Raw genomic sequence first — 23,161 nt, 5'->3', positions numbered from 1 at the left:
GATCACAGGACAGAGGGTGGAAAGTCGTGGGTCCAGTGGCAGTGGAGGCATCTCAGTGCTGGCATGGGTCTCCACATGGCTTCTTCAGCTCCAGGGCTCTGGCTGCCATCAATGTAGTTCCATGTGTCTTGTCAACATGATTGTGTAGCAGCAAAAGAGTGTTTGTCCCACCTCTGGGGAGAAAGACAGGAGTTCCCAGAATCCTTAGGAGAAGGCCATGCCCACCCAAAGGCATGATTGGCTATGACCTGATTGACAGGCTAGACTCCACCCCTTTGCAAGTTGACAGGAGATGATGTCACTGCCGCTCCGGGGCTGGTGTCTTCCTTGTTTCAGACCCTCCCCAGCTACTCATCACCAGCCCTCTGGTGCCCTTCGCCAAGGGCCCAATGCTTGCCTCAAGCTGCACCCCGCTTTGAACAGAGGCCTTTCTGCAGGGAGTTGATGCAGACTGCCCACTGGCCCTGGGATGGGCTGCCCCTGTGCCATCTAGGCACCCAGGTCTGCCCTGCGGGGCTGAGGAGCGACAGCTATCACCCAGTGTTCTGCTCTGATGCCCAGCTCCAGATGTGCCTCTGCCCTGGCACCCCGGAGGCAGAGGAATGACAGACTGCACCGCTGTAGGATGTGGAAATTGGCTCATTCCTCAGTGGAGTTTTCTAGGCCCTAGGAAGCAGGAAGGATAAAATGAATGAGCAGGAAAAGGGGGGGGGGGTGCACTGATGACAGCTGACGGAGCCCAGGGGCGAGAAGGTAGCTGGGAGGGCTCAGATGGAGCTCCCAGCAGTGGGGACTGGGGGGTGGAGGGTGGGGGAGGCTGAAGGATAGCAGGTAACCACAGGACCTCAGACAGGAAGCTCATCACATCTCAAAAGCCGGTCTCAGCCACCACCTGCTGGGTCCTTTTGTAGCCCACCAGCCCCCTGTGGTCCCTCTGAGAACTGATTCTGACCAGGGGCAGCGCAGGTCTGCTGCTTGGAGCTTCCAAGGCCCTAATTCTATGGGCGGGGCAGACAGCCTCGTTTTTTGTCCTGCCGAGAGGCTGGTGGATCTGAATCTCCAAAATTTCAGTGAGCAGCCAAGTGCAGGCGCAGCTTCACCACCAGGGTGCCGTCAGACCAGTGATCTGTCCAAAATCCGAAGCGAATCCGGATGTAGAACCAGCAGATGCCATCTCTTTTGGTGCCTCACCTCTCGCCTGCCACTCAGTGCCCCACCACTGCCCTCAGCTCTCCCGCTAAGGCTTCAGCAACCCTGAGCACCTGCCCCACGCCAGGTCCTGAGAATACAGATGGATCCAGTGGGCTCGACCCCACAGCAGAACCGGGGCCGTGCGAGAAATTCCAGAAATGAACTCGAACAAACACACAGAGCGTGCCCTCCATTGTGCTGGGGGCAGTCAGGAAGGCTTCTGGGAAGAGGGGTGGCCAGCTGGGTCTGAAGATGGGCAGGAGATTGCAGGCAGACAGAGAGCAGCCAGAGACAAGCCCGGAGCAGGCGCTGAGGGCCCCTGCCCTAGGGGTGGTTTGGCCCAGGCACCTCGGCCGGCTCACCACTGGCCCAGCCTTGAGGGCTCCGGTCTCCATTGAGTGGAGCGTACCTCGTGGGTTAGGCACACTGGTTGGGCCCCTGGGGCTTGGGGATGAGTGGATCCCCTGAGCCCCGGCCTGCACCCCGCACAGGTGCAGACTTTCCACGGAGACCTGCTGCAGCACATGGAGAAGAACACCAAGCTGGACATGCAGTTCATCAAAGTGAGTCCCCCTCCCTCTCCCCCTCCCCCTCCCCCCCGCCCCCAGCAGAGCTGCCTCTCCCCACTGCACAGACGGGCACCCTGAGGCTGGTGCTGCCTGCTACCCGACCCCCGCCCGACCCCCACGCACTCAGCCAAGGGGGTTCTCTGACGTGGGGGAGGTCTCCCTCCGCTCTGCACCCCGCCGCAGGACAGCCGCCAGCACTATGAGGCGGAGTACCGCCGCCGAGCGGCCAACCTGGAGAAGCGCATGTCGGATCTGTGGCGCATGGAGCGGAAGAGGGACAAGAACGCGAGGGAGATGAAGGTGCCAAGAGCTGGGGCAGGGCTTGGGCCGATCCCCACGACTGCTGAGCTTAGCCAGAGAATGAGCCAATCTCTGGGGAGCTGGGCACTAAGGATCCTCAGCCACCCCCTCAGTGCTGCTTCTTGGCCTGGGGCTCCCTGGACTTTTCTAGGGCCCCCGCAGTCCCCAGCCTTCATGTCACCACGCCCCCCTCCAAACACACACCTTTGTTTGCTTTGCTTCACCAGGAAACAGACTCTCAGTGAAGTCACTCATAAACAGTGTAGCAATGGCACATCCCGGTGGCTGGCGCCAGGCAGCTGTCCTGCCTCCAGAGACAGCTGGTCCCTTCTCCAAACCCCGGCCCCACCCACCCCTGGTCTCCATCTCCAGACTCCCTACCCCCTGCACCCCTGGTCTCCATCTCCCATCCCAACCCCTGGTCTCCATCTCCAGGGCCCCATCCACGGACTAATAGCCCCTAGCTCCTTGCCTCTGAGCAGCCCTGGGGGTGTAATGGTTATACGTTGGGCTACTAACTGCAAAGTCAGCTGTTCAAAACCACCAGCCACACCGCAGGAGAAAAACTTTCCACTCCTGTATAAAGAGTTAAACCGTCTCGGAAACTCCCAGGGGCAGTGCTGCCCTGGCCTGCAGGGTCGCTGTGAGTGGGCATTGACTCAGTGGCAGGGAGTAAGCTTCTTGGTGTCCCTCCGGATCCTTGCAGGAAGCTCTCTTCTCCCTTAGCCCCTTCAAATCTTCCCTTCCAGCAGTGCACCTTTACTCCACCCACTACCATCAGCACAGACAGACCTCCCGGGCCCAGCCTCTGTGCTCAGTCCTGCCCTGGCCAGTAGCCCCACCTGTGAGAAGCACCCAGGCCAGAGGGTGGCAGAGCCCATAAGAAGCTAGGAGAGAGGGACTCTGGGCGAGCCGGCTGACTGGGAAAGGACAGAGGAGCTTCAGACAGTAGCAGCCCACACTGCCTCCATCCCGAGCTCCATGTTCCCCCAGGAGAGCGTGAACCGGCTGCACGCTCAGATGCAGGCCTTCGTGTCCGAGAGCCAGCGGGCAGCCGAGCTGGAGGAGAAGCGGCGCTACCGCTTCCTGGCTGAGAAGCACCTTCTGCTTTCCAACACCTTCCTGCAGTTCTTCGGCCGGGTGAGCACAACAGGCCGCTCCTCTCCATGAGCCCGCCTTCCCTCCTCTCTGTCCAAGTTCCTTGTTCTACTTATTCATGTTCCCAAGCCCCTCTCCATTTCTTGGTATCCCAGACATTTGCTCATGTGTTCATCCAGGGCTTTGTTTATTCTCGCATGCGTGCAAGTCGCAGGTCTGACTAGTCACTCACGAGTGAGTCCATCACTTTTTCATTCAGGCATGCATGCGCTCGCCATTTACAAGGGCACGGATCCGTCAATTCACTCAGCGATTGTACATTCATCTTGTCAGAGTTTTTAGAGATCCTGTGCCCTTGCTTTGTCCTGATCTGCTAAATCAGTCTATGTCCCTTATTTCCTGTGGGTCTTGCTGTTTTTTTTGTACAGCGGCTATGTTGCTTGGTGCATTTAGGTTTATGACTATTAAGCCTTGAGAAGTATTTCCCTGCTCTTCCTCCTACTCTGCAATGGGACTTTTATTACTCCTTTCCTTGCAGCATGCCCTTTCTATCTCAAGAACCCTTGCTCAGATCACATGCACACCCACTCCTCACTTATCAACGTGGCTCAGTTGCAAAAGCAAGCAGGGTCAGTGTGCAAAGACTGGCATTGTATAAGCACATGAAAGCACACAGTGGAGGGTGGATACCCCATTGCAGAGCTGCCAGACGACATCCGTGCATAACTGCCAAGCCACTGAATCGTGGTCCAGTCATGTTGACATGTTACCTCAACCATCACAGTCCGGTATTACGCTCCCCTTGCAAGCATCCAAGACTTGGTCCTGCCAGATGTGCGTCTGTCATTCACGTACAAATCAGTCAGACCATAGGTTTTTTACTGTTTTCATGAATGTGGAATGTCAGATAATTAGGTAGTCGGTAAGTGAGGAGTTGGCCTAGTACCATTTCCAAGTCCACCATCCTCATCCACGAATGCATCACAACGCCCACGGTCGGGTCAGGGCTCAGCACTGCCCTCTCTCCTGATCTGATGGACTGCTCTGCTGAGACCCGCCCGGAGTGCTTCCCACAGAGGCACGCTCGGAATCCTGGCAAACATCCCCCTTTCACCCTGGCCCATGATTGGTGGCTTGACGACTGGGTGAGGGCTCCAGGGTGGCAGGTCACTTCTCTTGTCATCCAAGGTGGGGTTCCCTGCCTTCCAGTGTCCCTTTGTCGGTGTGAAACCTTCTTTCCCTTTGTAAGGAATTGCTCTTGCTCCATGGATGCTCAGAGTTCCCTGTAGCCTTGGGATCCAAGCACTTGTCCAGGTCCAACACGAGGGCATCTCAGAGTCGGCCTCGCCCGGGTCCCTTCATGCTGCCGGCTTGAGTCTCGCTGCAGGCGGAGGCCGTGTGTGTGTGTGTGTGTGTGTGTGTGTGTGTGTTCTGTTTCTGTAATGATTACCTCCTCCTCCTGCTCCTCGCTCTTCTTGCTCCTTCTGATCTCCCACTGGCCCGCCCTGTCTGTGGCCCACTCCCTCGCCGGCTCCCTGTCTCCATGGGGTGGGCACTCTGTGTTGGGACTTCTTGCTCTGGATCTGCCCCTCCGGAGCCGAGCTGGCAGGCCTCTCCGATTGAGTCTGCCCTCGACAAGTCCCGCTACTCCTTCAGCTCCTTGGACCCTCACATTGGGCTGCTGGTTACGACGGTCTTTACCGAGAAGCAGGTGTGTGATCCAGTCCTTGTTGAGCAGGATTCTCCTTCTCCCTGCCGCCCAGGCATTCCGCTAGGGTCTCCTTCCTGGCTCCTGGGTCCTCTCCAAGTCCCCCTTTCTGGATTTGGCCCTCATGGCCCTGCTCTTGCCCCGGGTGGCATTGCACTACGAGGAAGGCCTGAAGCAGCAGTGTGGGCAGGCTGAGGAGTGGAGCTGTCTCTACCCCAGTGGGCTGCTCATCTGCCAGATCTCTGTCACCAGCAGGACAGAACTTCGGTCACAGCTGGCCCGACAGGACCTGCAGCTGAGAAACCAGGCAAGGATGGTGACCCGGGAGCTCCCCACTCAGCCCCAGGTCTCTCTTTTGCCAGAGAGACAGGGATTACTGGAGCCCAGCTGTGTGGAAGGGAAACGCTGCTGCCACTGCCGCGGGGAAGGCTGTGCTCAGTGTGCCCTGCACAAACAGTGTCTAAGTGCAGGGACAGTGTTTCTGAGCAAGAAGCGCCTTTTGTTTTGTGTACACCTTCTTCTTTTTCTCTTTGCCACCCCCGTGCCCCCAGGCTGCGTCCGGGAGAGAAGGCATCAGTCTCCAGTGGAACGGGTCACCTTAGGCTAGCGTTGGCCCAGACCTAAGACACCCAGCAGCTGGGCAAGCTGCAGCCCCCTGGGACCCACCCAGGGTGCCTGAGCCATGTTTCCTTACCCAACGCGCTTAGTGACCATGTCCAATTCCCCCAGAAACCCTGGTGGCACACTGGTTATGAATTGGACTGTACTCCGAAAGGTCAGCAGTTCGAAACCACCAGCCAATCCAAGGGAGAAAGATGGGCTTTCTACTCCCATGAAGAGTTACAATCTCAGAAATTCATGGGGAAATTCTATAGGGTCGCAATAACTAGAAGTCAGTATTGATATCAATAGCAGTGAGCTTTTGAGTCAATTCCCCGAGTTCTCATCCTTACTGGCTTCTCAGCTGCAGATCCTGCCAGGCCAGCTGTGGCCAAAGTTCCGTCCTGCTCTGTCCCCTAAAAGCCCTCTGGGGCCACACCTCCCAGTCGAGCTCCTGGCATGCTGACCGGCTGGCCTGCCTGGCCTCCCTGTCGACCCTTCTAGGGAAGGGACTGGTGGGACCTGGAGGAGGAGGGGCCACCATCTTCTCATCATTTCCTGCTAACACATCTTTGCCCTTGTGTCAGAGAAAGGGCAGTCCCTAGCCTCCGGGAGGCCACAGTCAGAGTCCCTGCAGGGCCAGTCCTCAAGTCCCAAACACAGCTCCCCACATGAGACCTCCTGGCTGTGGGCACCAAGTTCTTCCCGACAGCCCTGTGCCCTGGCTGTGGGCTCCAGTCTGTTTACTGGCTGCGTAATGGCAAGGGGTGGGGGTGGGGGGGGCTTCCCATCCTCCTCCCATCTATACAGGGAAGGAAACCAGGGAGCTGGGCAGCCCCTGACCCACCCGCTGACCATGGCCACCGAAGCTGGTTAGGAGATTCAGGAAGCCAGGTTGAGAGTTGCTGCCTCCACCCACAGCTGGCCACAGGCTCAGAGTTCCCACCACTGCCTGGCCCCTCCCCTCCCTGAGTCTGTGTTGGTGACCAGGCACAGGCACGCATGCGCGCACACATGCTGAGCGGAGCAGGAAGGTCCTGGTGTCAGGTCTCAGCATCCTAGTCCTAGACTTGGGCTCAGACTTTTCGCCCCACCCCTCTGCCCCACCCCCTAGTCCCACCAGGCCACCCTCTAGCTTGACTTGAGACACAGCTCCCTCCACATACAATTCATCTACCGCGAACAGGGAGCTGCTCAGTGGTGCTGATCCATGGCCACAATTGATTTTATTTTAAACGTTTTATTAGGGACTCATACAACTCTTATCACAATCCATGCATACATCAGTTGTGTAAAGCACATCCGTACATTCATTGCCCTCATCATTCTCAAAACATTTGCTCTCCACCTAAGCCCTTGGCCTCAGGTCCTCTTTTTTCCCCCCTCCCTCCCTGCTCCCCCCTCCCTCATGAACCCTTGATAATTTATATATTATTATTTTGTCATATCTTGATTTTTAGAACACGTTCATCTCCCAAAAAGAAGCCCCACAACCCGAAGCTGTCATCGCCCAACTAACTTCTCCATCCCCTCCCTCCCACTGCCACGGGCTCCAGCGCAAAGTGACCCGAGATGGCAGAGGAGAAGGATCCCTGTGGGTTTCCCAGGCGTACATCGCTAAGGGAGTGGAACATGTCCACCTTCTCCCACCCACCGGCTGATGGTTTTGAACTGCTGACCTTGTGGTGAGCAGCCCAACACATAACCACTGGGCCACCATGGCTCCTCCACACAGCTCTAGACAACCACTAATCAACTCTCGGTCACTCTCCAGGTGTTCTGATTCTGGACATTTCAAAGCCACGGGATCAGAGGGGATGTGGTCGTTTGTGGCTAGTGTAACTTTTTAAGACCATCCCCCCTTCCTCCAGTGTAGGTTGTAGCATGTTATTAGAGCATCTATTTGTTTCCAGGTTAACCTTTCTTGAGTGGATACAACTCCCAAACCAAACTCACTACATTTAATGTATCCATTCACTGAGGCAGGCTATTGAAACTGCTCCCACCTGGGGCCAGTCTGAGTGTTGCTGCTCCACGGATTCCCTGGGCTCCCTTGGGGATTTAGGCTTTCCTGGCTCTGGGGCATGCATGGGAGCCTGGGAGCCGAGATGCTGCTTCAAATGTTAACTTTGTTTCTCTGACTGCTGTTCATTTCTAGTCTGTAACCGGAAGCAGCAGGGCTATATACTTGCCAGGAGCTGGGGCTGAGTGTTCTGGTTCCTGTATACCCCTTCAAAGTCCTAGTTAGTATGTCTTCTTAAAATTCTTGTTACAATACATAGTTACAGCCCAGTGGGTGGGGAGTGCTATCTCTCGTGGCTTTGACTTTCGTTTCCAGCTGGTGAATGCTTTCAAGCATCTTTTCATGTGCCTAGTGGCCACTTAAAAGGAGGCCCAGTGGTGTAGCGGTTATGCACTAGGCTTCTAACTGCAAGGTTGGCAGTTCAAAGCCACCAGCTACTCCACAGGAGGAAGATGGAGCTTTCTGCACCCATAAAGATTTCATCTCGGAAACCCCCGGGGGCAGATCTGCTGTATCTCATAGGATCACTATGAGTTGGAATTGACTCAGTGGCAGTGAGTGGCTATCCATATATGTGTTTTGGGATGGAAGCCCCCTCCCCTTTTGGTTTTCTGCATCCCGAACAGTCCGCCCTTCTCCTATAATTGGGGGGGGGGGGTAGGTTTCCTTGGCTATCTCCTGGTGGTTAACTGTCCTTCAGGAGGGGGTTGTGGATTGAACAACCAAACTTCTCAGGATGGGGAGGAGCTGTCAGAGCCAGCTGGGTCCTAAAACACAGTCTAAGAGCTCTCAAAAAGTCAAGCTTACCTTTACCTGTTACTACACAGAATCTGCTCAGTGGTGGTGAGCTTGGCTTTTGGTTTTATGCTTCTAAAGGAGCCCTGGTGGAAGAGGGGGTTCTGCATTGGCTGCTGACCATGAGGTCAGTGGTTCGACCCCACTGGTCTGCTACTCAGGAGAAAATGAGGTTTTCGGCTCCTGTAAAGATCTATAGATTTTGGAACCCTAGAAAGCAGCCCTACTCTATCCTGTACAGTCGCTGTGAGTCAGAATCAAGCCGACCGCAGTGGCTTATTGTAGACCGACAAGCTGACTGCACCCCTGGAACACAATTTAAAGAACTTTAAGATCCTGGGCACCCTTCGATGCCCTTCCTAATCCTCTCCACATATCCATCCTTGGCTCATCCACAGCTGGTGGAGACCAGGCCATCTGACCTCCCTCTCAGCTTCTTTGGGCTGGCCACAATTGGGCAAGCCTATCTCTTAGGCAAACTCCCTGACATGGAATTTGTGAGCCCAAGGGCATGTGTGGGCATTGGCTTTGCTGGTTTAGATTTCCAGCAGCAGTCATCGAGCTGCTCTGTGTCCACACACCTTGGCCAGCCCGCGTGTGAACCACGCTGAAAGGTTACTCCGTAGGTTGCCAAGCTGAAAGGTTACTCCGTGGGAATTTTACAAGTGAGTTTGACACCCTCTTCTATGTCTGCATCTTTTCCCTTGCTTCTTTGGAATTTGGAAAAATTTGGATTGGCTCTTCATCTGCTCCTGGGGTTACTCTAATCGGCTTAGGTGTGTTGTTGTTAGGTGCCGGTGAGTGGGCTTCCACTCAGAGAACCTATGTACAACAGAACGGAACACCACCGGGTCCTGCTCCGTCCTCACAATTGTTCTTATGTTCGAGCCCACTCGTGCAGCCATGTGTCCGTCCATCTTGTCGAGGGCCTTCCTCGTTTGCATGGCCCCTCTGTTTGACCTTGTGGGCTGCCACCCACCCGTCAGAAACCACCAGCTGCTCTGCAGGAGAAAGATGCGACTTTCTGTTCCCAGCGAGAGCCACCATCTCAGAAACCCACAGGGGCAGTTCTCCCCGGTCCTAGACGGTCTTAGGAGTCAGCGTGGACTCAAGGGCAGCGAGCTTGTTTTTTGAGAGTAAAGTTTTGTCATGTTAAATATATGTACACATACATATATATCTCAGTCAGATGCGCTAATCTCATCTAGCTTATGGGTTTGGGATCTTACTTAGCTAGGCTATAGACTGTTTAAAAGTTCTTCCCTGGTCTCTTCTGTGGTTCTGAACCCTGGGGCAGTGGTTCTGTCTGATTGTTGACTGCACCTCCTGGGCAGGGCTGAGGGCAGCCAGGGATGGCCTGGCCGAGAGTGCTGTCCATGCTGGGACGGGGTACAGTCGTTCTTCACGGGACCCCTCAGCGCACACCGGCCCAAGTTCCTGGGCCAGTGGATCACAGAGCCAGTGGACCCGGGTTGCTTTCCGCCGGCAAAGAAAACGCTCAAGGGGCACTGGGTTCACTTCTGTGCTGTGTCGCTCATTCATTGCTGCTGGGAAACAGGGTGGGTGACCCCTGCCCTCCCTGCCCCCCCTGCCCCAGGGACTCGACTCGGGACCAGCCGCCCCTGGGGTGGGGCACTCCAGGCCTCTTGGTTATTGCCTAGAGGAGGGCATCATGCTTGGTAAACTGGAGGGGCATGGAAACAGGAAGGCCCTCGATTAGACTGATTGACGCAGGGGCTGCAGCAGTGGGCTCGCAAGGAGGAAGAACCGAGACTGGCGCAGGCCTGCGCAGCGGTTCGTTCGGTTGTGCATGAGTCAGAACCGACCCGATGGCACCTACCACCCAGAACCAGCACCACCTCACCGGAGCTTCTAGCAGCACAAGGGAGATATCATTGGGAGGGGCTGCTTCCTGGAGGTGGGGCCTCTCTGACCCTCGGTGTCACCCTGTGGAACAAGGGGGTGACAGTGCCCACCCCCCGGGGCTTCTGTGCGAATCAGGTGAGAGAATGCACGGAAAGCATTTGGCTATTGACTCTGGCAGTGTTAGTGTCTGATGACCCCAAGTTGTCCGAACAGGGTCCAGCTGGCGCTAGGCATAAACTTAACCCCACACCCCCCCCCCCCAGCTACCCATTGCCACCCAGCCAGTGCTGCCTCCGAAGGTCTGTCTCCAAGGCTGTAGTCTTGACAAAGGCAGATGGCTGCCGTCATTCTCCTGCAGAGCGACTGGTGGGCTTCAACCGCCAGCCTTTTGGGTCAGCCATCAAGCACTTTAACCACTGCGCCACCTGGGCTTCTTGCGGCCAGCATGGCAAGCAAAACCGAAGTTGACATCCCCTTGACCCTCCATGACTAAGGTGACCAGATTTTGACATTGGTAAAGTGGGACACCAGCGGGACAGCATTGATAAAACTCATATCGTGGTGAAATAGCCACATGGCAACTGAAAACCGCATACCCTAGCTTGTCGTGCATTCTTGCCAAGGCCGATTTGCCGGCTTTTTGTTCCTTCCTTCCTTCCTTCCTTCCTTCCTTCCTCCCTCCCCTCTCTTTCTTTCTTGCTGGCAGTCATCATCCTTTCCGCTTTCTTCACCCCCTCAAACTCACTGCCAGTGGGTACACCCCTCAAACTCACTGCCCTGACTCAGCGACCCCATCATCCAAGTGTGCCATTCTTAGGCCGGTATCCAAGGTGGGGGGATTGGAAATACCTCGGCCAGACTCAAGGGCATCTTAGTCCTCAAAGCGGCGACCCTTATCTTCCACACTTCGAAGAGGTTGTGTAGGGCACACATACCCCGTGCGTGCGGCACATCCTTACATCTCCTGGCTGCTGCGTCCATGGGCACTGATTGGGGCTCCAAGCAGGATGAAGTCCTTCAGCTTCCATCTTTTGTCTTCTTCGTTTATCATGCTGTTACCTCCTGGTCCAGTGGTAAAGGTGATTGTGTGTGTGTGTGTGTGTGTGTGTTTTACATTGAGTTGCAGCCCCTATTACAGGCCGCAGTCCTTGATCTTCATCAACAAATGCTTCAAGACCTTTGGGCTTTCTGCAGGCAGGGCTGTCCCATCTGCCTATCTTGCAAATTGTTAACAACCCTTCCTCCCATCCTGACACCAAGTTCTGACAGTTCAGCTTTCCCCGGATTATTTGCTCAGCAAACAAATCCAATAGCGCTCCTGAAGCACCCCTCTCCTGATTGACAGAGTGCTCCAGGGAACGTGTTGGGACTGGTGCCATCCCTAAGCCAGAGTGGCCAGCACCGGTCTCCTCCCCCAAAGCAGGGAGGGGCCACTCCCCAAGGAGAACTGAGGAGACCCCTTGACCTAGTGGTTACACTTGGGCTGTTCCCGGCAAGGTCTGCAGGTCAAAACCACCAATCGCTCCCTGGGAGAAAGCTGAGGCTCTCTCCTCCTGTCAGGAGTTACAGGTTTGGAAACCCGATGGCAGGGAGTTGAAGGACAGTGTGGGAGTAGAAGCTGGTCGCTGGGAGGGCCCACAGAGCCAAGGACAGCAGGCTGCTGGCACCTTCCAGCTGGGCCCTGGAGCTCTCGCTTGCTTGAGGGGCGGAGGCAGGGGGGTGTCCCCGGCTCTGGCTGACCTGTGTGTGTGCCTGGCCAGGCCCGGGGGCTGTTGCAGAACCGCGTCGTGCTGTGGAAGGAGCAGTCGGAGGCCAGCCGCAGCCCGTCCCGCGCCCACTCCCCAGGTCTGCTGGCCTCCCCGCTGGGCCCGCCCTACCCCTCGGGCCGCCTGACGCCCACCCGCCTGGACATGGTGAGGCCCTGGGAGCCCCCGCCACAGATGTTCGTGCCCCCGCCGTTCTTCGCGCCCCCGCCGCCGCTCTTCGCGCCCCCGCCTCTCTACGAACCCCCGCCGCCCCTCGTGCCCCCTGCGAGGAGGCCCTGGAGTCTGAGGTCCGCGGCCTGGAGCCTCCTGCCCCACCGGCCCCCACCCTACGGGGCGCCCCTGGACCCGCCCTTCCGCCCGGGCGCGGTCTCGGCGCCCCCATGGTGGCTGGGCCGAAGACCCCGGAACCCCTACGCCGACGCCTGGGAGTGGGGGTGGGGGCTGGACTAGGCGGCCGGCCGCCCTCCCTCCCCACCCTCCCCTGCCCGTCTCCCTCGCAGCCCCAGAGGCCCCAGGGAGAATTCAGCTCCCCCCGCAGCCGGCACAGCTCGGGCTCCTACGGTCCGGAGCCCACCGAGCCCCGGGCCACGTCCCAGCTGGAGCCCGACCGCCGCTCCCTGCCCCGGACGCCATCCGCCTGTGAGTGTCCTGCCCCGAGACACGGGGTGGGGAGCTGGAAGAGGCATGGGGTTCCACTGCAGCAGGAGGGATGGAAGGCAGACTCGAGAGTGAACTTCCCACGCACCCACGGGCCGCTGCCTTCCCACTGCCCACAGCCTCGCTCTACACCAGCAGCGCCCAGCGCCCGCGCTCCAACTCCTCTGGCGAGCGCCCGGGCAGCGGGGGCCACAGGAGGGTCCGCGCCCTGGTCTCCCACGCGGAGGGTGCCAACCACACGCTGCTGCGCTTCTCGGCTGGAGATGTCGTCGAAGTGCTGGTGCCGGAAGCCCAGAACGGCTGGCTCTACGGCAAGCTGGAGGGCTCGTCCACGTGAGTGGGGCTCTGGGGGCGAAGGACGACCACTCCCCGCAGCCAGACCTCCCCGCGCAGCCTCCTTTTCACCCGCTCAGTGGGGTAGAAGAGGCGGTCTCCCCAACCCCACCCCTCAGGGTCATAGGAAGAGGACTGAGGATGACAACGGTCTGTCTAAAGTGTGGTTCTTTGCAGCCGTCCTGCTTGCAGTACCTACGCTGAGCCGGGCACTTGGAGGGGAGGGGGCAGCCCCCTCTGTACCCCCGAGCTGAAGTGACTGGAGGCTCCTAGGATGTGGGGCAGATTGAAATGCACCTGCTCCTTGCCGTGTGTTGGGGGGTCGGGTGGCTGAAATCCGCCCCCTCTGGAGCTGGGGCTGCCTCTCCCCTATCTGTGGAGGGAGAGGTGTGAAGCACATCAAACGCCATCGCAGGTCTGAAGAGCAGGGGGCAGGCGGCAGCCCACTCCAAGAGCGCACAGGGGTCTGCTCTTTGTACAGGAGGGGGTGGAGCTGGAGAGGGGGGGCTCTGTGGAGGGGAAGTCGGGCCTACCGATGGCATGGCGAGGATCCGTGGATGGCTGGGTGTCCGTGTGGGTTAGTGGACTGATGGATGAGGGGGCGTTGTGTGAGATTGGGTGTAAGCCTGTTTGAGAGGGTGGGCTGCTGGGTGGGTGATTGGGGGGTGGACTGCATCATTGGAGCATGGGACGCAGATGCATAGATGTGGCACAAGCAAAGGCTAGTGGGTGGGCAGCTGGGTGGGCTAGCTGGTACACAGGGGATGACCCAATGATCCATGATGGTCTCCACATGGATGATGGTTGGGGGGGGCTCATGGGAATGATGATGACGGCACATGGATTGTGACAGGAAGGTCGGTTGGTGGTAGAGAAATGACAGGGTGTGGATGCCTGTCTGGGGTGGTCTCTCGCTGAGCAGACCCATGGGCAGAGGCAGCATGGGCTGGCTGCCAGCCCCCATGACCCATGCGCAGCAGGCTTCCTGGGACTCCACCATGTGACCCTCTGAACCCATTCCCAGGACAGCATGGTTCCCTCTGTCCCCTGGGAGCTGAGAAAAAGGATATGGTTTTATCGTCTGAATGCACCCTGAGGAGACACCAGGAGTCTAGTTCATTCTGTTCCCCTTGAAAGGACTTCAGTGACCTTTCGGAGAGGGTGTGCTTGATTGGGTTTGGGGGGCCGGGGGAAGGGCGGGTTCTAAGCCCTGGTGGTTTAGTGAGTTATGAGTTCAGCTCTCAACTGCAAGGGCAGCAGGTCAAAGCCACCAGCCAGCCCTGAGGAGAAAGATGAGGCTTTCCATTACTATACAGCATGACAGTCTCATAAACGCAAAGGGGCAGTTCTGTCCTGGCCCCTTGGGTCGCTGTGAGTCAGAACTGCCTGGACAGCGTGGGTTTTTAAGAAGGGGGGGTCATTTGGGGCATACTCATCATAGTGCCATCCCTCCCTGCCCCAGTTGCCCTGGAGACTCACTGATGTGCCTCAGCGCACAGGTGTGGGGCCCTGTGAGGGAGGGGTATGGACTCTGTGCTATGTTGAAAGGGGTGTCCTGGAACCAGGGGCCTGGGGGGTGGGGCAGGGGGAGCAGGTAGGCTCAGCTGGAAGGAGCACTGGATTTGGAGTCAGCTCCCCTGGGCTTTGGGGGCACCTTTCTCTGGGTGTCTCCTCCACCCAATACCCATTGCCCGGAACTCCCTGCCTTGCTTGGGGCCATCTCCCCATGAGGCCAGGAGCTCCTGGGGGCACTAGGTCGGGCATGTGGAGGAGCAGTGGTCAGTGAGTGAGAAGAGGCATCCCGTCACTTGGGCAATCGCCGTCCTTCTTAGACTTTCTGCTCCTCTAAAGTAACTAGGCCCCCGGTGGGTGCAAGGTTGGACAGCTGTGCCTAGGGCAGTCTAGGCAAGGCCTTGAGTGCCAAGAAAGCCCGCCTTCCTCGGGTCCCAGGAGTCGGAATCAAGGCTGGCAAGCAACAGTGCTCATCTGTGGCTCCTTGGGGGGACTGTCATCTGGCCACTGTGATTGGACAGCACTTGAGACCCTCTGCCTGACCATCCCCCTGTCCCCATAGGAGCGGCTGGTTCCCTGAGGCCTACGTGAAGCCGGTAGAGGTGGTGCCCTCGAGCCCCCTGAACTCCATGACCCCCATGAACATTATGAATGAGCTACCTTCCAGGTACCAGCTGTCTGGGGTAGGGTGGAGATAGGCACCCAGGGTGACCTCTGTGAGCTGCAGACCTGAGCGGGTCCTTACATGACAGTCACCGATGCCCTCATTGAGCTCCTCTCAGGCTCAGCACCTGGAGGCCAAGCCAGCTGGCTGACCCCTACCTCTCCCCGCCCCCCACCCTTTCCCTGGGCTCAGGTCCTACCCCCTGCGGGGAAGCCACAGCCTCGATGACCTGCTGGACCCACCGGGCAATTCCACCGGCCCCTCAGAGTACCGGGATGGCCAGGCCCGCTCACGCGCCCCCAGCCGGGTCCCCAGCCGTGCCCCCAGCCCCGTCCCCACACCCCTGCCTGGCAGCCGTCGAGGCAGCATAGGCAGCATGGGGGTGGCCAGTGACGCCAAGGTGAGCCACCCCGCCCACCTGTCCTCTGAACCGGGCTGTCCAGTGGGCAGGGAGACAGGAGACCAGGTAATCCCTGCTTGGTGCCTGTATCGGCAGGACTTCCCAGGACCCTCCTGAAGTCTACCTGTGCAGGGTGGAAGGGAGGGGCTGAGTCTGGATCAAGGGAGAGAAGAAAGCCCTGGTCTCAAGGACTGGGGTCCTGGGTCCCCCACTGGTAGCAATGAAAACCCCCACCCAGGAGACAGGGCCTGGTTAGAACGGAGTCTGGAGCTGGCAGAGGAGGGAAGGCACCTCATAGGACTCACCCCAATCTGGATGTGGGGGTTCCCCCTGGTACTTCAACCCAGAGCGCCATGGAACTCTGGGCTTCAGCATTTGGGATCAACTTTCCCAGAAGTTTGGCACCCCAGGTTCCCCTGGTCCTCCCTCTGTCCTTGGGAGGGGGGCAGTGATGGGTGGTAGGGGCTGGTGTGCCCCTGCCCCTCCAGTCAGGCTCTGCCTCCCCCTGCAGAACCTGACGGCCTGGGAGCAGCAGCCCCCGGAGCTCTTTCCTAGGTGAGGCCCCCTGCAGGGTGGGGTGGAATAAGGATAGTGTTGGTGGGGTACCGGTTCACCTGCCCCCACTCCCACCTTCCCTGGACCTGCTGCCAGAGTGGAAACAGCCCCTCAGCCCTGCCTCTCTCCCCACAGGGGCACGAACCCTTTTGCCACTGTGAAACTGCGTCCCACCGTCACCAACGACCGCTCAGCGCCCTTCATCCGCTGAGGTGCCACCTGCCTCTGTCGGTCAGGGGTCTGAGGATGCACCCCCACACTGCCCAGGGGGCCTGGAGCTGACAGCTGTCATGGCAATGGGTCAAGGAGCTCCTCCGGTTGCTGCCCCCCACCCACCATGGGGGGGCCTGGTGCCTGTAAAGCAGAAATGGGGGCACTGTTAGGGAATCAACTTCATCTCTTCCAACAGCCCCAGGACTCTCCCTGAGGGGCCTGCCTCTTGCCCCTCCACCTATGGTCCCCTCCTCTGCCCTAGTGGGGAGGAGCACACCCCCAGATCCCAATTAATTTTTGTAAATGGTTAGAAATAAAGGAAGTGGACACAGTAGCAGAGACGGTAGTGTCTGATTTGGGGGGCGGGACGCAAGGTGCCCCCCCTGGAGAGCGGGGCCCAAGGGTCATGAAGGTTGGTTCCCAAGAGACATGTCCCCCCCAGGCCCTCACTGCCCTCATTCTGAGCAAGCCTCTAAGTCTGCCTCGAAGCTCCCAAGCTGTTTTCCCTCCCCCATCTCTACCCCAGGCTCACTTCTGCTTGTAGTGGTCCCAGGAAACAGTGGCTTCATCAAAGTGAGGGGGAAGGGCAGCAGTGGCTGGGCCCAGGACCACCAGGAGGTCACCCTCCTGGGACACAAGTGCCCTTTGTTCTGGGCCTACCCCTCCCCCACATTCCTAGGCTCTCTGGGCTGGGATTACACTGATCCAGGGAAAGGACCCACTGTGGGCCTCTGGAATGTGCCCTAGGGGAGAGGAAGGTGGGGGGCTCAGAGGAGCTGGCTGTGGGGTCTCCCAGGGCAGGGCTATACCCCAGCCTCAACTGAAGCCCCCCCAGGGCAGGGCTGTGTGCCCGGCCAGCTCAAGACTGAAGGTAGAGGGGCATCTCTCCCTGGGGTACCTGGAGTGGGGAGCCCCTTCAATGGGGCCCAGTCCGGCCAGAGCTCACTGCTGTGCCTCCCCATCTTGAGCAAAGCCTCTTAGCGGAGCTGGGGGGACAATCTTAGCCCTAGGCCCTGGGAAAGAGGGACAGGATAGGGTGGAGACCAGGCCCTGGGCCGGTGGCATTCTGGGAGCTGGGAGCCCATCAGGGTAAGCTTCCTTGGGGAGCAAGCAAATACCCCAGGAGATGTGACCTCGCACTCTCAAACCCACTGGTGAGTGGGGCAGGGCTGCCAGAGATCGAGAAGCTAGCTGAGGGGCTGGGGGTTGGGGGTGCGGTCCTAGATACTGGCCAGGGCCCTGAGGGCGGGCAGGGGTCTGGTTCCCAAGCCCTGGGCAGCTCCTGGCATAGGGCGAATGGGGGCACTTGCACGCCTGTGGGATCCCAGAGTACCACTCTGCATTCGGGAGGCCTGAGAGGCTGCAGGGGCCCCCACAGGCCCCAAAGATTTCTGTTTGGCCCAGGCTGGGTAATGATCATTCACCATCCTATAGCCAGGGTACTGAAGCCAAGGGAGGGAGGGAGGGAGAGAGGGGAAACACAGAAGTCATAAAGAAGTCGAAGCCCAGCTGAGCCGAGCTGGATTGGAACGAGGCTCCGGGATCTCAGAGACAAAGCTGGGTTTTGCTGCGATCCGCAAGGTCAGCAGTTTGAAACCATGAGCTTTCTCGAGGGCAAAAGAAGAGGCTTTCTAAACCCATCAAGAGTTACAGTCTCAGAAAACCCACAGGGACAGTCCTACCCTGTCCTGCGGAAACTCTGGCTTGGTGGCAGTGAGTGTGGTCTGGCTTGGTTGCTGGGCTAGCCCCTTCTGTCGCTCTAATGGCAACGGTGATTCCTTGTCACTGAGGAAAATTAGGCGCATACAGCAGGAAGAAAATAAGCCTGCCCCAGTGTTTGCTCCCATGCCATTGATGTACTTCCTCACCTCCCACACTCACCCACTTGGACCCCCTCCTCGCATCAGTCAGCCCTAAAGAGTACGAAGCGCCTCCAGAAGTCAAGTCTGAGGTACGCCCACCTTGGAGTCCCCTCCTGGATCCATGCCTCAGCAGGGTTGGTGGGGAAGGTCTCCCAGGGCCTCTTGTTTCCCCATCCCCTGTTTCCTCTCCCTTGTCTGGGCGACAGCTCCACACCAGCCCTTCCGCCTCCTCTCCAGGACAGGCTGTGCGCGCCATGGGCATGGGCGCTGGTGGGCCCCAGCTGCGCGAGGATCCTCCTGATGGCGGCTGGGGCTGGGTCGTGTTGGGCGCTTGCTTCGGGGTCACCGGTTTCGCCTATGGCTTTCCCAAGGCCGTGAGCGTCTTCTTCCGCGCGCTCATGAGTGACTTCGATGCCGGCTACAGCGACACAGCCTGGGTGTCATCCATCATGCTGGCCATGCTTTATGGCACCGGTCAGTGCCCCCTCTGCCCCTGGATCCAGGCCAGGAGAACCCTGACCCCTGAGTGCCTCTGGGTCCCGTGGAAACCCTTGGGAACTTTAACTTGGGGGGAAGGGGCAGAGGCCAAGCATAGGGCCCCTCCATTCCTGCCTGCTCTCAGATGGAGAAACAGAGGTGCCTCCCACCCCCCACTCTAGCCTAGGGTTCTCATCCTGCCAGCCCCCCATCTCCGGGCCAGTGGAGGATGGGAGGGCGGGGTCCTGGGGGTTGCAGGGAGTCTTGGAAGATAACTACAACGGGGTGAGCTCCAGGACGGGGCTCTGGGCTGTAGTCTCTTCCTCCCCTGCCCTTGGTCTGCTCCAGCTCTGCTGTAGAACTTGGCCAGTCATTGCCCTCTGGGCCCCTGAACTAAGGGTGGCCTTAACCCTTTGAAGTCGCCGCCCCCTGCAGAGAGGAGATGGGCCAGCCTGGGTGTACTCCGCCCCGCCCACAGGCCCGGTGTCCAGCATCCTTGTGACCCGCTTTGGCTGTCGCCCAGTTATGCTTGTGGGTGGGCTGTTGGCCTCGGCTGGGATGGTCCTGGCCTCCTTTGCGACGTGCCTCCTGGAGCTGTACCTGACGGCTGGGGTGCTCACAGGTGAGGGTGCCACCAGGCACCTCCAAGGGTGGGGAGAAGGCTGGAGTTCTGGCTGGGAAATTGCTTGTTAGCAGTACCCCCCCCCGCCCCCCGACACCCGTGGCGGTCCTTGGGGTTCCTGGTTGACGTCCCCGGGGTTCTGCCCCGCTGCGGGGGAGCTGGGGTGGTATCCCCTCGGGAGCCAGGCCCAGTGAGTGCCACTTTGCCCGCCCGCAGGCCTGGGCCTGGCCCTCAACTTCCAGCCTTCGCTCATCATGCTGGGGCTCTACTTCGAGCGGAGGCGGCCCCTGGCCAACGGGCTGGCGGCGGCCGGCAGCCCCGTGTTCCTGTCGGCGCTGTCGCCGCTCGGCCAGATGCTGCTCGAGCACTTTGGCTGGCGCGGCGGCTTCCTGCTGCTCGGAGGCCTGCTGCTGCACTGCTGCGCCTGCGGGGCCGTCATGCGCCCGCCACCCGGGCCGCGCCGCGCACGCGCACGCGCTGGGGAGGCCGAGGCGGGCGGCGCCGAGCTGCGCCTGCGCGAGGCGGCATCCGGCGGCCGTGTCCGCCGCCGCCGCCGCCTGCTGGACTTGGCCGTGTGCACCGAGCGCGCCTTCGTCGTGTACGCCGTCACCAAGTTCCTGATGGCGCTCGGGCTCTTCGTGCCCGCCATCCTGCTGGTGAATTACGCCAAGGACGCGGGCGTACCCGACGCCGACGCCGCCTTCCTGTTGTCCATCGTGGGCTTCGTGGACATCGTGGCGCGGCCGGCGTGCGGCGCCCTGGCGGGGCTGGCGCGCCTGCGGCCGCGGGTCGCCTACCTCTTCAGCCTGGCCCTGCTGGCCAACGGGCTCACGGACCTCAGCAGCGCGCGCGCCCGCTCCTACGGCGCCCTGGTGGCCTTCTGCGTCGCCTTCGGCCTCTCGTACGGCATGGTGGGCGCGCTGCAGTTCGAGGTGCTCATGTCGGTCGTGGGCGCCCCGCGCTTCCCCAGCGCGCTGGGCCTGGTGCTGCTCGTGGAGGCCGTGGCCGTGCTCATCGGACCACCCTCTGCTGGTGGGCCCCCCGGGGAGGAGGGCTGGCACCGCCCAGGGCCCCCTCCCTGTCCCTGAGGGCCCGTCCAGGGTTGAGAGGAAGGGGCTGGCTGGCCCTCCCACAAGCTGAGACCCCCCAAGGCCAAACTGGGCAGGTTGCCAGTTAGAAACCGGCACAGAAATGGGTAGCCCGCCCACTCCCTCCTCTTAAGCGATCTCCAGGCAGCCCCTGAGATCCCGTTATGCAGATGGGGAAACTGAGGCACCAAGACTTCTTACAACCCGCAGCCCCAGAAAGACTCGTGGCCTGACATCACATGCTTCCCCTCGAAGCCCTTTGTCCCAGTGCCCGTGGCTAAGGGCAGTAGGGACAGGGACATGGCTTTGGGGTGCCCAGTGGGTGGGCGGTGCTGGTGTCCTGGTTTAGGGCTTCCTGTGGACAGGGACTCAGGAGCCAGCCAGGTTGTTTGGGAGACTGTTCCGTACAAGTGAGGCAGGAGCCCTGGATGGCGTGAGCTGTCTGAGGGTCTTAGAGGGGTCCGTGTGCACTCCTGGGGCGGCCCCCCCTCTTCCTCGGCGTGCCCGCGCCTGTCCGAAAATGCCATTTGACCTGCCCACTCAACACTCAAAGGAGAAAGCGTGTTGTTGTTTCCACCTTGGACTCCGCCCACCTCCCCTTCTCAGCGGAACCACTGCGTTTGCTCGGACGCTCTGAGAGGGAAAAGGGCCACTAAGCAAGCATTAACCCCTCCGCGGACACGCGCGCGCGCGCCCACTCTCTCAAGGCCCAGTCACGACCAGCAGCTGGCTCCCCCTGCAGACAGGGCTTGGTGTTCCAGAGCGCTGAGCCCAGGCCAGGGCGGGCAGAGGGACGGTGGGGAGAACGCTGAGGAGCCTGCCCGTCTCAGGCTGTGTCACCTCACCTGACTCCGGTGGATGGAGCAGGACAGCCCCTGAGCCAGGGTGGCCCCCAAACCAACCCTCACGTCCCCACGCAGAGCCTCGGGCACCCATTTTGTGTTCTCACGTAGCCCCAGGGTGGACCTCCACGGCAGGGAAGAAAGCACGTGGAGAGAGAAGGTGGGGAAGTCAGAGTGGTCACACCTAAAGCACCCTGGTGGCACAGTGGGTTAAGCGTTTTGGCTGCGCACCGCCGTGTCGGTGGTTCAAAGCCACCAGCTCCGAGGCAGAATAACGAGGCGCTCTGCTCCTGTGGAGTTACAGCCTCGGAAACCCACCAGGGGCAGTTCTGGCTTACAGGGTCGCTATGAGTCAGAATTGACTCCATGTCAGTGGGTGAGTGTGGAAGGCACCTCTGGTGGCGCAGAGGATTGAGTGGTGGGCTGCTAACTTCAAGGCCGGCCTTTCAAACCCAGCAGCTGGTCTTGGGGAGAGAGAGGAGGCAGTTGGCTCCTGGAAGGATTTACAGGTTCAGAAACCCGCAGAGGCAGTTCTGCTTTGTCAGGATCAGCGGGCAAACCTCATCCGGCTCCGTGTGGGTGGGATGAGGTTAGTAGTAGGCAGCAGCAAGGGGCAGGGTTTAGGGAAGTACTGCCCAGAGGGGCTCAGGGAGGGGAGCCCCAGCCACTGAGATACACCCCCCTCCCTAGGGGACACAGCTGGCTGTGGGCAGCCACGGAATGCTCCCGGGGCAGGGCGCCCAGAAGGACCACACTTTAGGGGAAAATATTTGCAGTAAAACTTTCCTGGTGATAAAAGTCCTACATGCCTGTGATAGGGAACCCTGGTGGCACTGCGGATCAGGCGTTAGATTGCTCGTTGCAAGGGAGAAAGATGAGGCTGTGTGATCCTGTAAAGATCTATAGCCTTGGAAACCCACAGGGGCAATTCTATGCTGCCCTATAGGGTCACTATAGGAATGATTGCAGGCCTGGATTAGTCTCTGAAGCCCCCTTGTGGGCTGCCGTGAAAGAGGGTGTGGGTGTGGGGTGAGTGTGTAATAGGAAAGGAGTCCTGGGGGGTATTGGGCTACGAGTTAGGCTGCTGACCACAAGGTCTGAAGTTTGAGACCCCCAGTCGCTCCACAGGAGAAAGACGGGGTGGCCCACTCCCATCAAGGTATCTCAGACACTCACAGGGACAGTTCTACTCTATGCTATCGTGGTGCGGAGCTGGCACCAACCCGATGGCAGTGGGTTAGATTTTTGTAGATGACTCAAAGCAGAGAAAAGGGTGTTCCAGGCCATTACTCATGACCTCCTGGGAGGGGCAGGAGGCCACGTGGGGGTGGTACTGGGAGGATGACCCAGGCCCTGGCCGACTGGGAGGTAAGATGGGAAGAATGGTAGCGATGAGGTCCAGGAGGGAGAAGTGACCTTATTAAGGGCAATGACAAAACTCACCTGGGGATTTCCCACCTGTACTGTGGGGGAGGGCAGGGGAAGGGTAGGTTTCTGACTTTTTTGTCCCCAACCCAGGCCACCTGGTGGATGCACTGAAGAACTATGAGGTCATCTTCTACCTGGCCGGCTCCGAGGTGGTCCTAGCTGGGCTCTTCATGGCTGTGGCCACCCACTGTAGCCTGCGCCGCACCCGGGACACCCCTCCTGGAGCCAATACTGAGGACAGAGTCAGTGACAGCATGGCAGAAGGGGACTCTGAGGCAGAGGACGACTCTGAGGCCCTGCCCCTGGGGACAGTGGAGATGCTGAGTGCCCAGACCAGGCCTATAGAAGCAGAGGCAGGGCCCAAGCTGGCCCCTAAGCAGAGTGCCAGGCCGGACCCTGGGTCAGAGCTGGAGCTAGACACCAGACCAATGCAGCGCTCGGAACAGTAGTGGCGTCACTGGGTGACTCCCAGAAAGTGGCTTTGTCAGAGCTCCCACAGGACTGGCCAAGGGTGACCATCCTGGGGTTCCAGCCGAAGTTCTACCTGCCCAGCAGGTCATGGTGGTCTGTCCCCCGACCTCAGTGAAGCAAG

At 59.4% G+C, this 23,161-nt stretch overlaps 2 protein-coding genes across 2 annotated transcripts in view; both read left to right on the top strand.

Annotated features, from left to right (window-relative positions):
• Positions 1-16,474, top strand: part of BAIAP2L2 (BAR/IMD domain containing adaptor protein 2 like 2) — a 32,507-nt gene extending 16,033 nt beyond the window's left edge. The window contains exons 5-14 of the mRNA XM_075552665.1: positions 1,683-1,754; positions 1,944-2,060; positions 3,054-3,200; positions 11,911-12,063; positions 12,417-12,555; positions 12,693-12,906; positions 14,981-15,085; positions 15,275-15,482; positions 15,994-16,037; positions 16,173-16,474. Of these exons, the coding sequence (XP_075408780.1) occupies positions 1,683-1,754; positions 1,944-2,060; positions 3,054-3,200; positions 11,911-12,063; positions 12,417-12,555; positions 12,693-12,906; positions 14,981-15,085; positions 15,275-15,482; positions 15,994-16,037; positions 16,173-16,248 (1,275 nt within the window). The 3' untranslated portion in view covers positions 16,249-16,474. The remainder of the gene's footprint in view (positions 1-1,682; positions 1,755-1,943; positions 2,061-3,053; positions 3,201-11,910; positions 12,064-12,416; positions 12,556-12,692; positions 12,907-14,980; positions 15,086-15,274; positions 15,483-15,993; positions 16,038-16,172) is intronic.
• Positions 16,475-18,372: 1,898 nt separating this feature from the next.
• On the top strand, positions 18,373-23,018 carry SLC16A8 (solute carrier family 16 member 8). The gene is made up of 4 exons (XM_075552615.1): positions 18,373-18,586; positions 19,068-19,211; positions 19,428-20,243; positions 22,660-23,018. Exons 1-4 carry the CDS (start codon positions 18,373-18,375, stop codon positions 23,016-23,018), a joined length of 1,533 nt encoding a protein of 510 aa, XP_075408730.1.
• Positions 23,019-23,161: the final 143 nt, after the last annotated feature.

Source organism: Tenrec ecaudatus, chromosome 6, assembly GCF_050624435.1.
Source record: "Tenrec ecaudatus isolate mTenEca1 chromosome 6, mTenEca1.hap1, whole genome shotgun sequence".
NCBI classification, from domain to species: Eukaryota; Metazoa; Chordata; class Mammalia; order Afrosoricida; family Tenrecidae; genus Tenrec; species Tenrec ecaudatus.
The sequence above is the reverse complement of the archived record's forward strand: the minus strand, read 5'-3'. Positions and strand labels throughout refer to the sequence as shown.

Coding starts and splice junctions, on each gene's coding strand:
- SLC16A8 (XM_075552615.1), top strand. CDS start 18,373: ATGGGCGCTGGTGGGCCCCAGCTGCGCGAGGATCCTCCTGATGGCGGC. Junction 19,212..19,427: donor GACGGCTGGGGTGCTCACAG/GTGAGGGTGCCA, acceptor GCCCGCCCGCAG/GCCTGGGCCTGGCCCTCAAC. Junction 20,244..22,659: donor CATCGGACCACCCTCTGCTG/GTGGGCCCCCCG, acceptor TCCCCAACCCAG/GCCACCTGGTGGATGCACTG.